We start from the raw sequence: 13,600 nt of genomic DNA, 5'->3' as shown, positions 1-13,600 counted from the left end.
CCTCCTGGAGGAAGCCAACCCGTTGGCGCTGGCTTCGCGCGCAAACCCCTTGCACCATCCACACTCCTTCCTCCGGGGTGGGGGGGGGGCTACTGCGCGCAAAGCTGGGGCGCAGGGAAGGAGAGAGAGAGAATGGCGTGGAGGGGGGGGACGGACACGTGGGCGCTGCCCCAGGCCGGGAGCAAAGAGGCGGGGTGGGGTGGCGGGGCAGAGGCGCAGCTGCCTCGGTTCGAATCCCCCTCCCCGCGCACGCTGCGCCCTGCAGCCTCCAGCCCCTTGCATCGCTCCGGGTGGCTGCTGCCGCGGGCGCTGTTGCACGGCTCGCGCGCCCGCGCGCCCAGCTCCCGTGCTGGGGAGACGCGCAGCAGCCGCAGCAGCCACTGCAGCAGAAGCGCCCTCCTGCCTTGGCTGCCTTGGCTGGCGCTGCGCAGGTTGGAAGCGGCTGCCCGGTGGAAGAGGAGGAGGAGGAGGAGGAGGAGGAAGGCTCGGCCCGCGCAACGGGGCGGCGGGCTTGCAGGAGCGGCCACCCCGGCGCCCCCCGCGCAGCCCCGCCGGGCCATGCTGCGCGCTTCCCGGCGCCCTCCCCGATCAGACGCCTCGCCCCGCCCGCCGCTGCTGCCGCTGCCGCCGCCGCCGCCGCCAGGACGCCTCTAGCCCGGCCCGTCCGGTCCGCAGCTCCGGCTCCGCGGCTGCCCGGCTCGGGGCGGCGGGACTGCAGCGGCGGCGGCGGCGCCTCCTCCTCCTCCTCCCGGCCGCGCCATGGCTCAGGCGGCCAAGCAGCTGAAGAAGATCAAAGACATCGAGGCGCAGGCCCTGCAGGAGCAGAAGGAGAAGGAGGAGTCGAACCGCAAACGGAGGAACCGCTCGCGGGACCGCAAGAAGAAGGTCAGCCCGCCCGGAACGGCCGGCCGGGGCCACGTGCCCGCCGCAGCCCTCCTCCTCCTCCTCTTCCTCCTCTCCTTCTTCTACCCCTTCCTTCTCTTTTTCTCCCCTTCCTCTTCTTCCTCCTCCTCCTCCTCTTCCTCCTCTTCTTCCTCCTCTTCTTCTTCTTCCTTCTTCCTCCCCTTCCTCCTCCTCCTCCTCTTCTTCTTCCTTCCCTTCCTCTTCTTCCTTCTTCCTCCCTCCTCTTCTTCCTCTTCCTTCTCTTCTTTCTCCCCTTCCTCTTCTTCCTCCTGCTCCTCATCTTCTTCTCCCTCCTCCTCCTCTTCCTCCCCTTCCTCTTCTTCCTCCAGTTCCTTTTCTACCTTCCTCCTCCCCTTCCTCTTCTGCCTCTTCTTCCTCCCCTTCCTCCTCCTCCTCCTCCTCCTCTTCCTCCTCTTCTTCCTCCAGTTCCTCTTCTTCCCTTCTTCCTCCCCTTCCTCCTCCTCCTCCTCCTCCTCCTCCTCTCCTCCCCTTCCTCCTCCTCCTCCTCCTCCTCCTCTCTCCTCCTCTTCCTCCTCCTTCCTCCTCCTCCAGTTCCTCTTCTTCCTTCTTCCCTTCCTTCTCCTCCTCCTCCTCTTCTTCCTTCCCCTTCCTTCCTCTTCCTCTTCCTCTTCTTCCTTCCCTTCCCTCCTCCTCCTCCTCCTCCTCTTCTCCCCCTCCTCCTCTTCCTCTTCCTCTTCCTCTTCTTCCTCTTCTTCCTCCTCCTCCTCCCCGCTTGCGCGCTTTCGAGCCTCGGAACCGACGCAACTCCGGGATCCCGGCCTCCCCCTCGGGCTCTGCGGCGCCCCGGGACGCGGGACGCGTCGGCGGGGGAGCTGCTGCTTCTGCCGCTTCGACCGCTGCTCCTCCTGGCGGGACAATTCTTTGGGGCGGGGGTCCCCGGGCGGCGGCTCGGCAGCGTCTTGCAAGGAGGGGCTCCCGCTGGGGTCGTGGCCAGGAACTGGCGCCCCTCGGGGGGCCGGAAAGGCCGTGGGGGGGGGGGGGGGGGGGGAAGCCTCGCCCGGAGCTGTCCGGCTTGCTGGAAGGGAGCTGACCAGCCTCCGTCTCGCCTGGGTTCTCCTCCCGTTGCCTGGCCTGGGCGACTTGGGGCTGTTCCCAAGAAGCCCGCTTGGCTTCTGGACCAAAACGTTTCCCCGGGGCTGGGGCTGATGGCGTTTGTAGTCCGACCCACAGAAGGAGGATAGGCGAGGTGTGGAGAAGAGCCCAGCACAAGGGGTGGCGGAGGGAAGCTGCCAGCAGGGCCTTAAAAAGATGGAGGGGAGGCCATCCCCGATTCCCTCCTGCCGGGAGCTGCGATTGGAGGTAGACTGCCCCCTTAGCTGGAGGTTCCATTGAGGGAGAAATGTCTTATCATCGCAGCCCCTTGGAAAATTGGGGCTTCCTAGGCCTCCGTTTTGCCCGACTCCTGCTAAGCCAGGGGGTGGGTGGGTGGGGAGGGTGCAGAGTCACCCCCCCTCTGATGAAGAATCAGGGTGCTTTTTGGATATACCTCCCACCCACCCCCCCCGAGTTCTTTTAAAGCCAGCCATCTTTCTCTAGAATGCCTGAAGCTCCTTCTGAGCTTCCAGGTTTGTCAGGCTGTCTCCAGAGGTCAGGTGAGGTATATGCAGTGGGGAGGGGGGAAATGGTTTTTTGGGGGGAGAGGAGGGGAGTGGGAGATGGAAGTTTCCTCCCAAGTGTAACTTGGGGTTTGGGGCGCCATCTCTAGCACTGCCAGAAAGGGGGAGAGAGAGAGAGAGAGGGAGAGAGAGAAGGGAAGGAGAAGGGAGGGAGGGAGAGGGAGAAGGGAGAGAGAGAGAGGGAGGGAGGGAGGAGGAGAAAGAGAGAGAGAGAGAGGAGGGAGGGAGAGAAAGGGAAGGGGGAGAGAGAGAGAAAGGGGGAGGAGAGAGAGAGAAGGGAGGGAGGGAGAGAGAGAGAAGAGGGAGAGAGAGAGAGAGGGAGGAGGGAGAGAGAGAGAGAAAGGAGGGAGGGGAGAAAGAGAGAAGGGAGAGAGAGAGAAGGGAGAAAGAGGGGGGAGAGAGAGGGAAGGAGGGAACTAATAATAATAATAATAATAATAATAATAATAATAATAATAATAATAATAATAATAATAATAATAATAATAATAATATCCAGGACGGCTTCCCTATCAGAGCAAGGACAAGCTTTCTCCAGATGCTCACTTCAAGGAGGGACGTGCATTTTGTAGGCTCACGGCCACAAGCCCTTCTCCAATGGGCTTAGAACTCCTTCAAAAAGGGGGTAGGGTCTCCTGCTTGGATAGGGGGTTGGACTAGAAGACCTACAAGGTCCCTTCCAACTCTGCTAATCTGCTCAAACTGTTTTAAAATTCTACCACTTTCCTTTTTTAAAAATAAAATTGGACAGAAAGGGAAAAAGACAAAACGCCCAGGGAAGCGATAAGATAGGAGACAGCCGTGTCAATTTTTTGGAAACAAACCCCAAACCAACTCAGGAGGAACCCGGTTGTAGTTTTTCCAGTTGGGGTGGAGGGAGAAAGCAATGCTCATTCTAGAATTGATGAATGAAGCGTTCAGCAAAATTTGCATTTTGCAGTCCCGCTACATACCTTTCGGAGAATATACTTGCCCCAGTTTTGATTTACCTTTACCAGGTATGGGCCTTAACAAGCTGTTCCCCCCCACCCTCCCCGCTTCTGAATTGCACTCCTCTGACATAACTGGACCAGGAACTGGTCCGGCTCATTTGCATGCAAGACAAGAATCCCACCTCCGACCTCCTGATTCCTTGAGATGCAAGGAAGAACCTTGGGTGAAGCCAACCCGTAGCTGCTCCTTGGGCCGTGCAAATTTTTGTGTGCTCCGCTAAACAGCTTTTCAAGCTGAATGCTTATGGATTATTTGGTAAGAGCAGAGGGTGTGTGTGTGTGAAAAAAGGCATTTTTTAAAAAAAGTCAAGTTTTTTATTTATATATAAATACTTCGAAGACAGTGTATTGTCCGGGCATTTCGTTTTACAGAAGGAAAAAAAAAAGTAAATATTCTGGTAGTGACCATGATAATACATGTAATAAGCATATTTATAATGATATTAGCTTATTTATGATCATATTAATTATACTAGCCTACGTATAGTTATAAACAACCCTCATATTTTAGTTACACGAAACAAAGAAGGCATTTCTTTAGGATACAGACTTTAAAATCCTTCTCTATTTTTTTTTTTACCTCTGTATTTTTCCCCCCTCTGGTTATAGCATGTGCTTGTTAGTCTGGAAACCTATATATTTTACTTTTTTTTTTAAAGCATTGTTTTGGTTCTGATAAGGACACTGCTTTACATAACCCTGGGATGGCCATAGCTGGCCCATCTAGGGAAATTGTTGAAAGAAAACAGCTTGCCTTTGGAAGTTGTGGGAGCGCCATTGCTTGAGACTTTCAAGAAGAGATCAGACTGCCATCTGTCAGAAATGGTGTAGGGTCTCCTGCTTGGGCAGGGGGTTGGACTAGATGACCTACGAGGTCCCTTCCAACTCTGATTATCTGTTATCTGAAAAGATGGACAGGATTTGTACTGGAGTGCTCTTTCAGGATGAAACCTGGCATGATTTGAGTCTGTTAAAATGTCTTTTGTATTCAAGCAGGTTTTTGTGTATGTATCCATTCCCTGTTCTCCTTTGTCGAAGTTGTAATGCCGGTCCTTTGCACTAACAACCACCCAAGTTTTGTGACACTTTAACAGTGGAATTAGCTGGTGGTTTAAGGGGGTGCTTTGCTGTTTTGTTGATCGGCTGTGTCGAATGCAAATTTCATCCACAAAATCCGATTTAGACTTACTTTTCTGCAAGACAGTGAGTTAACTTTTCATGATTGTATCTTGGAGATGTGACACAATTGGGGGGAGGCAGGAATGCTAGCAATCCCTCCCCATTGCAATAACAAACACAACAATATTATACTTTATCCTTTATATACTACAATATTGTTTTGTATACTTTACGTATACATTTTTTTACCATCCAAAACTTTCTGCCTTACTGTCCCCCAAATACGGCGGGACTGCAAGTCCCATCAGCCTCAGTCATGGATTATTTCATGGTCAAGCTGTATGATCCCTGTAGATTACCTTCCTCTGATACTCCTTGGAGTGGACCTCCTCATTAATTCATTTTGCAAAGACTTTGATAAAGATCAAAACGTTGGCAAGGAAGAAATTATACCGTACGGCTAATCAAAAGCAATCAAGATCCTTTCATTTCCAAGATCCTATCATTTCCAAGTCTGACCATTTGATAGCAGTATATAAAATATAAATTTTGACTGTTCCTGAGATGCTCCCTTAGAGTTTCAGGCAGACAGGTAGGCCTTGAGTTATAACAGCTCATTGCTGGGAGGTTACACTGAAAAAAGTGAGTTAGGACCGTTTTGTTCACACTTATGATCCCTGCAACAAAAATATTTCTGGTCTTTTAGAGTTGCCAGCAGAAAGGGAGTGGGGCGGAGCAGTGCATTCCTTAAATGCTTCAGATAACTGCTAGGCAGCCGAAGCTGTTGGCGTGCAAGATTATTACTGGAGAGCATGACTGATGACTCTTGGCTATGGATGTGTCCCATTGGAGAATATACATCCAGGAGGTGGGGGAAGACCAGGATCAAGGGGGAAATGAATGATGTGTCTCAGAGTCGGCTGCACCCAGGTAACGCCGACATGTTCACTCCTAATAAATCTTGTTTTTTGTTTTAACTCTGAAAGATGCGGCTAGAGACTCGTGATTTGAATGGGGGTGGATGCCAGAGCCCTGACATTCACAACATTGGCAACATAAATTCTGGGCTACAATTGTGGTCATAAGTTGAGGACTGGCTGTATACTTGTAACTCAGCATTTCTGTATTGTATTTGTTTTAAAGATCTGATGCACTGGATTGTAGTCCCCGAAAATATGCGGCGCCTTAATATTGACGCTACGGTCAAATACTCACATTCCATTCAGTTACTGTTCCATTTCAGGAATCTTGTGTAAGGGGCACAGCAGAATATCTCTGCTCTTGACAGGCTGTTCTGTATTTTGTGTATATAACCAGAAAGAGAAGAAAAAAAAAAACCTACTTAATGTAGTCGTCTCATATGAGCTGCATGCTATGAAAGGGGAAAGAATTGTAGCTTGAGAACAACTGCAGGGAAGTTTGATCCAAAGATGAATGGCACGAATGAAACCAGGCTGGATGTATCTCTCCTTTTCTTATAATTTCACCTAGATTAACTTTTACAAGTGATGTTTCTGCAGTCTGATTGTCAATTGTACTGATTGTCAATTTTTTTTCCCCCTCTTTTGGCCTTACTGCAAAGAAATGATGCAGTGAACTATGCAGCCCTGTATCTTGGCTCGGTGTTTTATTTCACCGCGATCCGTGGCTACAAATTACGGCGGCAATGATAATATTGAGGATAAAAATAGGGGCGAAAAGCAGGCGGGCAAAAAGAGATAACATACTCCCCCCACCCTCCCTGGGTTACACAGCCCTGTGAAGGAACTCAGTTAAACTGACCGTCAGCGGATGCAAAAGAAGGACCTGCAGCCACAATCCACTTCGCACAACTCCTAATTAGCACACACAATTCATTGGCGTAAGATTGTGGTAATTGCCTGTGGTTGAAGTTGTCTTTCAGAAAAAAAACAACAACAAATACATGAATTTCATAGATCCAGTCCAGATTTGTCTCTGTATTATCTGAATGGATCTTCTATATTTAGAAGCAAGCGTATCGTTTTTCCAGAATGAAACAAGAGGGAAAACACGGCTGCCTTCAGGCTCAAATATGGAAATATTTGATTGTTATTCTCTCTCTCTCTCTCTCTCTCTCTCTCTCTCTCTCTCTCTCTGTGTGTGTGTGTGTGTGTAACAACGAAGCTGTCGGGAGTGCTGCTTTATTTTTTTGCAGCCAGTAGCTTTTAAAACTCTGTCCTTGGCTTTGATTTTCGGGTGATTGACTCAAATTAGTTGGTTAGCGAGGTTGGCGCTTTGATAAATGCCTTGCCCACATCAGTTGACACGCTCCATTTTGTGGGCTTAACCCAGTTTTCTGCAGGAAGTTGCACAACAGGACCAGAACTCAAAAAAAGTATTTTGGGGACACGGGAAAAGCGAGACACAGACAGAATGAAAAAAATACAGCAGAGAAAATGCTTGGGTGACGAGAGGGACAGTTTTTCCTTTTGCATGCTTCCCCCATGAAAGGATTTTAAAACAGGTTAGATTTTTTTCGGGACGTTTGCCGTATAGGTTGGATTTGCATAACAGCTTCATCCAGGTCAATACAACTTGATTCCTTCCTTCCTTCCTTCCCTTCCTTCCTTCCTTCCTTCCCTTCCCTTCCTTCCTTCCTTCCTTCCTTCCTTCCTTCCTTCCTTCCTTCCTTCCTTCCTTCCTTCCTTCCTTTCTTTCTTAAACCTGTACCGATTTGTTTTGCTTATTTTTTTGTGGTTTAAAACTTGGTTTGCGTTTCAGTTGCGCAGCTCCTCCGGAAACGCACGCAAAGCAAATGGATAGGTTTGAAGGCATTTTGTGTTTGAACCTGCAGATGAAACGGGGGTGAAGTGGGGGGCTTTCCGTGTAACTTTCCATGTCGTAACAGGATTCTGTGTGCTTTGTCCACGACAAGCGATTGATTGATTGATTGGAAACTAAAAACATTGACGTTTCTGGAACTGGCCAGTCAGCCCTGGGTGCTAAACACAATTCAATGTAGAAGAACAATTTGATCAGATACAGATTAACAGAGTTGGAAAGGATCTTGTAGGTCATCCAGTCCAACTCCCCTGCCAAGCACCATTTCTGACAGATGGCGGTCCAGTCTCTTCTTGAAAGCCTCCAGGGATGAAGCTCCCACAGCTTCTGAAGGCAACTTCTGTTCCTTTGGTTGATTGTTCTCACTGTCAGAAAGTTTCTCCTTATTTGTAGGTTGAATCTGTCTTTGTTCAGTTTCCATCCATTATTCCTCGTCTGGCCTTTGGGTGCTTTGGAAAATAGTTTGATCCCCCTCCTCTCTGGGGCAGCCCCTCAAATATTAGATGCTATCATGTCTCCCCTGGTCCTTCTCTTCCCTAGACTAGCCAGGCCCAGTTCCTGCAACCGTTCTTCGTATGTCTCATCCTCCAGTCCCCTCATCATCCTGGTTGCTCTTCTCTGCCCTCTTTCTAGAGTCTCCACATCTTTTTCATAGTGTGATGATGAAAACTGGATGCAGTACTCTAGGTGTGGCCTTACTAAGGCTTTATAGAGTGATAGTAGTACCTCCCTTGATCTCGATTGTATCCCTCTGTTAATGCAACTTAGGACTGCATTGGCTTTTTTGGATCCCGCTGCACATGGCTGGCTCATATTTAGCTGGTTATCCACTAAGACTCCAAGATCCCTCTCACAGTTCCTGCGATTAAGCCTGGTTTCACTCAGTCCATATTTCTAAGTGTTGTTCACGAAGTTTACAATCCACTTCTTATTTTGAACTGCAGAAGTCCTCACTGAATCACCTTGAGTTAATTTTATCATATATATTTTTTTGGCTTCTTCTCCATTTGAGCTTTTTATTTATATTTTTTTAAAGATCATGCGTTCTGGGGAACTCAATGCTTATATAACTTTTTCATGCCTTTTTGCTAGGTTCTGATAAAAGAAGGAACGCATGTCAGGACACGCTGCTGTTTTAGTTCTTCTCTGACTTAAATGTTCCCATCCTGCGTAGTCTGGGGATGATAAGCATTGTAGTAAGGAGTCCGGGAAAGAAAAAAAATTGAGGGGGGGTCTCAGATGAGAGTCCATATCTTCACCTGGCCAAAACCTCATTTCAATTTCTGCTCGTCTTTTCGACAACGTGCAAATTAGTGGTGCTTTCTCCCCGGCTCTCGATATCACAAATGTATTTCATAAGATGAATACATAAGATGAATACATAAGATTCCTTAGGTTTACTATTAAGATGATCAATAATATTGATAGCTAAGGTGCTCAATACATTGCAGAAATTTTTTTGGAGAGGATACTGCAGTGGTTCATGGCTTTTCTAAATAAAACCACCAAATGCTGTGTTTTTTTCCCCGGTTGCATAAGATCTGGTTGCTTTCTCCAGAGGGACGTGGTAGCTTCTGAGGTTGGAGAAGGAAGAGCTGTTAGCAGGGATAATGGTTCAGTGATTCAAATGAAATGCTGCGTTCCAGAAGGATGGATGCTCTGGTGAATAGAATAGAACAGAACAGAATAGACTAGAATATAGACTAGCATATAGAGTAGAATATAGACTAGATTGGAATAGCATAGAGAAAATTGGAATAGAATAGAGAAAATTGGAATAGAGAAAATTAGAATACAACAGATTAGAATGGAATAGAGAAAATTAGAATAGAATAGAGAAAATTAGAATACAGATTAGAATAGAATAGAGAAAATTGGAATAGAATAGAGAAAATTTGAATAGAGAAAATTAGAATACAACAGATTAGAATGGAATAGAGAAAATTAGAATAGAATAGAGAAAATTAGAATACAGATTAGAATAGAATAGAGAAAATTTGAATAGAATAGAGAAAATTTGAATAGAATAGAGAAAATTGGAATAGAATAGAGAAAATTTGAATAGAGAAAATTAGAGTACAACAGATTAGAATGGAATAGAGAAAATTAGAATAGAATAGATTAGAATAGAGAACATTAGATTAGAATAGAGGAAATTAGAATAGAATAGAGGAAATTAGAATAGAATAGAGAAAATTAGAATGCAGATTAGAATAGAATAGAGAAAATTAGAATAGAATAGAATAGAGAAAATTAGAATAGAATAGAGAAAATTGAAATAGAATAGAATAGAGAAAATTAGAATAGAATAGAATAGAGAAAATTAGAATAGAATAGAGAAAATTAGAAAATTAGAATAGAGAAAATTAGAATAGAATAGAGAAAATTAGAATAGAATAGAACAGAACAGAACAGAATTCTTTATTGGCCAAGTGTGTTTGGACACACGAGGAATTTGTCTTCGGTGCAGAAGCTCACATTGTACATAAAAGCCATAAGCGATAAATCATGATCATAGTCATCCTAAAAATACATTCATCACAAATCATAAGATACAAGCCCTAGTGATAGTCATAGGATACTAAATAAGCAATCAACCTAAATCGTACTAAGAAACAAAAACAATATAAATCATAAAGACGCAAGTAACAAGTTTGTAGTCATAAGTGGAAGGAGATAGGTAATAGGAAGGATGAGAAGAAGAATAGTAACACAGTCTTACTAAATAATTCGACAATGTTGTGGGAATGAGTTGTTTAGCAAAATGATGGCATTGAGGAAAAAACTGTCTGTGTGTCTAGTTGTTCTGGTGTGCAGGGCTCTATAGCATCGTTTTGAGGGTAGGAGTTGAAACAATTTATGTCCGGGATGTGAGGGGATCCGTAGATATTTTCCCAGCCTTCTTTTGGACGCGTGCAAGAAGGCAGGTTGGTAGCCATTGTTTGGTAGCAATTCATGCTACCATAAGTCTCAGAGGCGTGGCCTCTTTTCAGTTCCTTTCTGAGGAACAGGGGTGTCCAACCTTGGCAACTTGGAAGACTTGTGGACTTGAAGTTGAAGTCCACAAGTCTTCAAAGATGCCACGGTTGGACATCCCTGGTTCCACACAGTCTTCCTCGATAGTCACAAAACGGAGCTGTCATTTGGGGGCCATCAAACAAGGAAGTTGCAGTCTGAAATAGTTGTGATGTGTGCACGGAAACTCTTGTTTCGTTGTTCTAGAATAGGACACACACCACCCCATCCCTAGAAAACCTCAGTCCGTGGGCCTAAGTTGGTGGGAATACCAAACATTTGACTCGGTTGGAGAAGGATCCATCTCATCTTTTTCTACAAGGTCTGGAGAAGGTGCAGAATGGCTGCTCTTCGGCACTGAGCAGAATTGGCTGGAGAAGGACATAAAACAAAAAATAATGACCTTTTGTTGGCTAAGGAAGAGGCAAACAAGCACAAAGCCATGGGGGTGTTTCCATTAAGATTGTTGGACCAGGAACAGGGAAACTCCATTTCAAGGCCATCTACAACATCCATGGGAACTCCCTGGAAGTGTTTGGCTCCGTTACCTTTTTCTTCCACCAAGCTATTCCAGAAGATTCTTGACGATGTGGGGAAAAAAATAAAAAAGGAAAAATGAGGCACGATATCCTGAAACAAAGGTGGGAAGTAACAACTTTAGCTAAAACAGGTAGTCCTCGATTTACAACAGTTCATTCGGTGACCCTTGGGGAGTGGTGTGGTGGCGTAGAGGTGGAGGTCTTGCCTCACCATCAGGACGCTGTGAGTCAGTGGTGGGATTCAAATTTTTCACTACCGGTTCTGTGGGTGTGGCTTGGTGGGCGTGGCTGGGGAAGGAGAAGAGATGGGGGTGGGGCCAGTCAGAGGTGGGATTTGCCGATTCGCCGAACTACTCAAAAATTTCCGCTATCAGTTCTCCAGAACCGGTCAGAACCTGCTGAATACCACCCTTACTCCTAGTGTATCTTTACCTCGATCCTAGGCAGAGGCAGATATTTCTTTTTCTGGGTACATTGAGAATAAATCTGCTAAACAAAATTCCACATTGGCGACGGGGAAGGGCATCCGGCTATGAAAACACTCTGCTAACTCCATTCAGTTGCCCTGACTTCCCCCTGCAAGGGATTATGGGATCATTAAAAGAAGATGATTCAGTGGTCATTGGGAGTCAGAACGGCGCTGAAAAATGGGACTTACGACTGTTTTTCACAGTTAGGACCTTTGTAGCATCCCCACGCAATCAAAATTCAGGTGCTTGGCAACCGACTCACATTTTATGACCGTTACAGTGTCCTGAGGTCATGTGGTTCCCGTTTGCAACCTTCTGACAAGCAAAAGCCATGGGGAAGCCAGATTCACTCAACTAGTTACTAACTGTTACTAACTTAAAGAACTGCCGTGATTCACTTAACAACGGTGGCAAGGAAGGTTGTAGAGTGGCGCAAAACTCACACAAGCATAGTCTTGTTTGAAGCAGGACTACCTGTCTATAAATTATCCAACCTCGAAGGCAGAAAAGCGAGCTCCTAGTGAGTTGCTCAACAGAAGGAAAAAAAGTGGAGTTAAAATAAGGCCAAGCAGGAGACAGAGAACTTCTAGATTAACTCTATAGATTAAATTCTAGAGAGATGCAATCTAGAATTAAGGAGAAATTTTCAAACAGCTTGCCCCCAGAAGTTGTGGGTGCTCAACAGTGGAGGCTTTTAAGAAGACGAGGGACAGCCATTTATCTGGCATGGTATATGGTCTCCTCCTGCTTGAGCAGAGGGGTGGACTAGATGACCTCCAAAGTTCAGAGAACCGGCAAATCCCACCTCTGACTGGCCCCGCCCCAACTATTCCCCGCCTCCCGAGTCCCAGCTGATTGGGTGGGTCTCCTTTGGTTGCCTTGCCCAGGAGAACGGAGCTGGAAAGCAGGTTAGTGGCAAATCCCGCCTTTGACTGGCCCCGTCCCCACTTATTCCCCGCCTCCCGAGTCCCGGCTGATTGGGTGGGTCTCCTTTGGTTGCTCTGCTCAGGAGAACGGAGCTGGAAAGCAGGTTAGTGGGGTAGGGAGGGAATGGGATTTTGTTTTAACCTCCGCCCAGGAGTGGGGAGGGAATGGGGATTTTGAATTCCTTCCCCTGCCACACCCACCAAGCCATGCCACGCCCACCAAACCATGCCACGCCCACCAAGCCACGTCCACAGAACCGCTGGACTTGCACCCCAGCCCGAGACAACCTCATGGGTTTCAACCTTATTTGTAAGGCATTAAATCCCCATCATGGGTTCTGCTGGGTTTTGCCAAGCTGGCAGATTCTACTTATAACCACCGGCACCGGCCAGTGTCAGACAAACAGGTGAGAATTATGAGCGGCTCCTGATGGCAATTGACAGTAGATGTCCGGTTCGGAGGGCATTCTGAAGGTGACGGAAAGCTCGGAGGCGCATGAGGTTCTTTGGCACAGCATGAATCCCTCGGGTCCAAAGGTCTTCCTGAACCAGATATCCGAGCTGGCTCCCCAGAGAACGGAGCGAATAAGCCAAGATCTACTCTTGGCATTGTGTTAACCTTGGCAAATGGTCCAGAGAGAAATGTTTAAAAGGATGGGAGATGATTGGAGAAGAGAAAATGGCTCTCCTTTTTTTTCCCTCTGATTTCTTTTAAACCAGAGGTGTCAAACTCATGAAGATCGAAGTTAAGTTGGCGTGCGGCTTCAAGGCTGCCCTGTCCTGCCCCTGTTGGAGTCTGATTCTGACGGGGAGGTCGAGCAGCTGACGGAGTGGGAGTGCGGCTGGGGAGGAAAGTGGGGAAGTGCACAGTCCAGCTGGGCATTCAGAGGAAGACCCAGGCCCACCCCGTCTTCATCCTAGGGCACTCAGGGAGGAAAGGATAAGGGAGCAACATGGGTTACAGGGGAGAAAAAGGCCCTGATTCCCTTCATTAGCCACAGCTGGGAAAACAGGATAAAGAAGGCGTTTGCGCACAGAACCTTGCTGGAAGCAAAGCGTGCATTATCTTTGTTTGTCAAGTCCTATCTGGGTTCTGGTGTCCTCCCAACTGTGTGTGTTTCATGCTTTTGTGCTGCGTCCCGGGTCGTCATAGCCCTGAAGGTAGCTCAGAAGTGTGGCTCCTTCCCTCCCAACTCC

At 47.4% G+C, this 13,600-nt stretch overlaps 1 protein-coding gene across 4 annotated transcripts in view; it reads left to right on the top strand.

The window, feature by feature from the left end:
- Positions 1-514: 514 nt before the first annotated feature.
- The window catches only part of ANK1 (ankyrin 1), a 150,645-nt gene continuing 137,559 nt past the window's right edge, over positions 515-13,600 (top strand). For 3 of the 4 annotated variants that reach the window (XM_087938818.1, XM_087938820.1, XM_087938817.1), the window contains exon 1: positions 520-885. In XM_087938818.1, coding sequence (XP_087794944.1) covers positions 760-885 — 126 coding nt within the window. In that variant the 5' untranslated portion in view covers positions 520-759. Of the gene's footprint in view, positions 886-13,600 lie in introns of all 4 variants that reach the window. The other variant, XR_015744639.1, reaches the window with a different exon arrangement.

Source organism: Pseudonaja textilis, chromosome 9 (assembly GCF_049901715.1).
Source record: "Pseudonaja textilis isolate UNSWEBS1 chromosome 9, rPseTex1.2, whole genome shotgun sequence".
In the NCBI taxonomy this organism is placed as follows: Eukaryota; Metazoa; Chordata; class Lepidosauria; order Squamata; family Elapidae; genus Pseudonaja; species Pseudonaja textilis.
The sequence above is the reverse complement of the archived record's forward strand: the minus strand, read 5'-3'. Positions and strand labels throughout refer to the sequence as shown.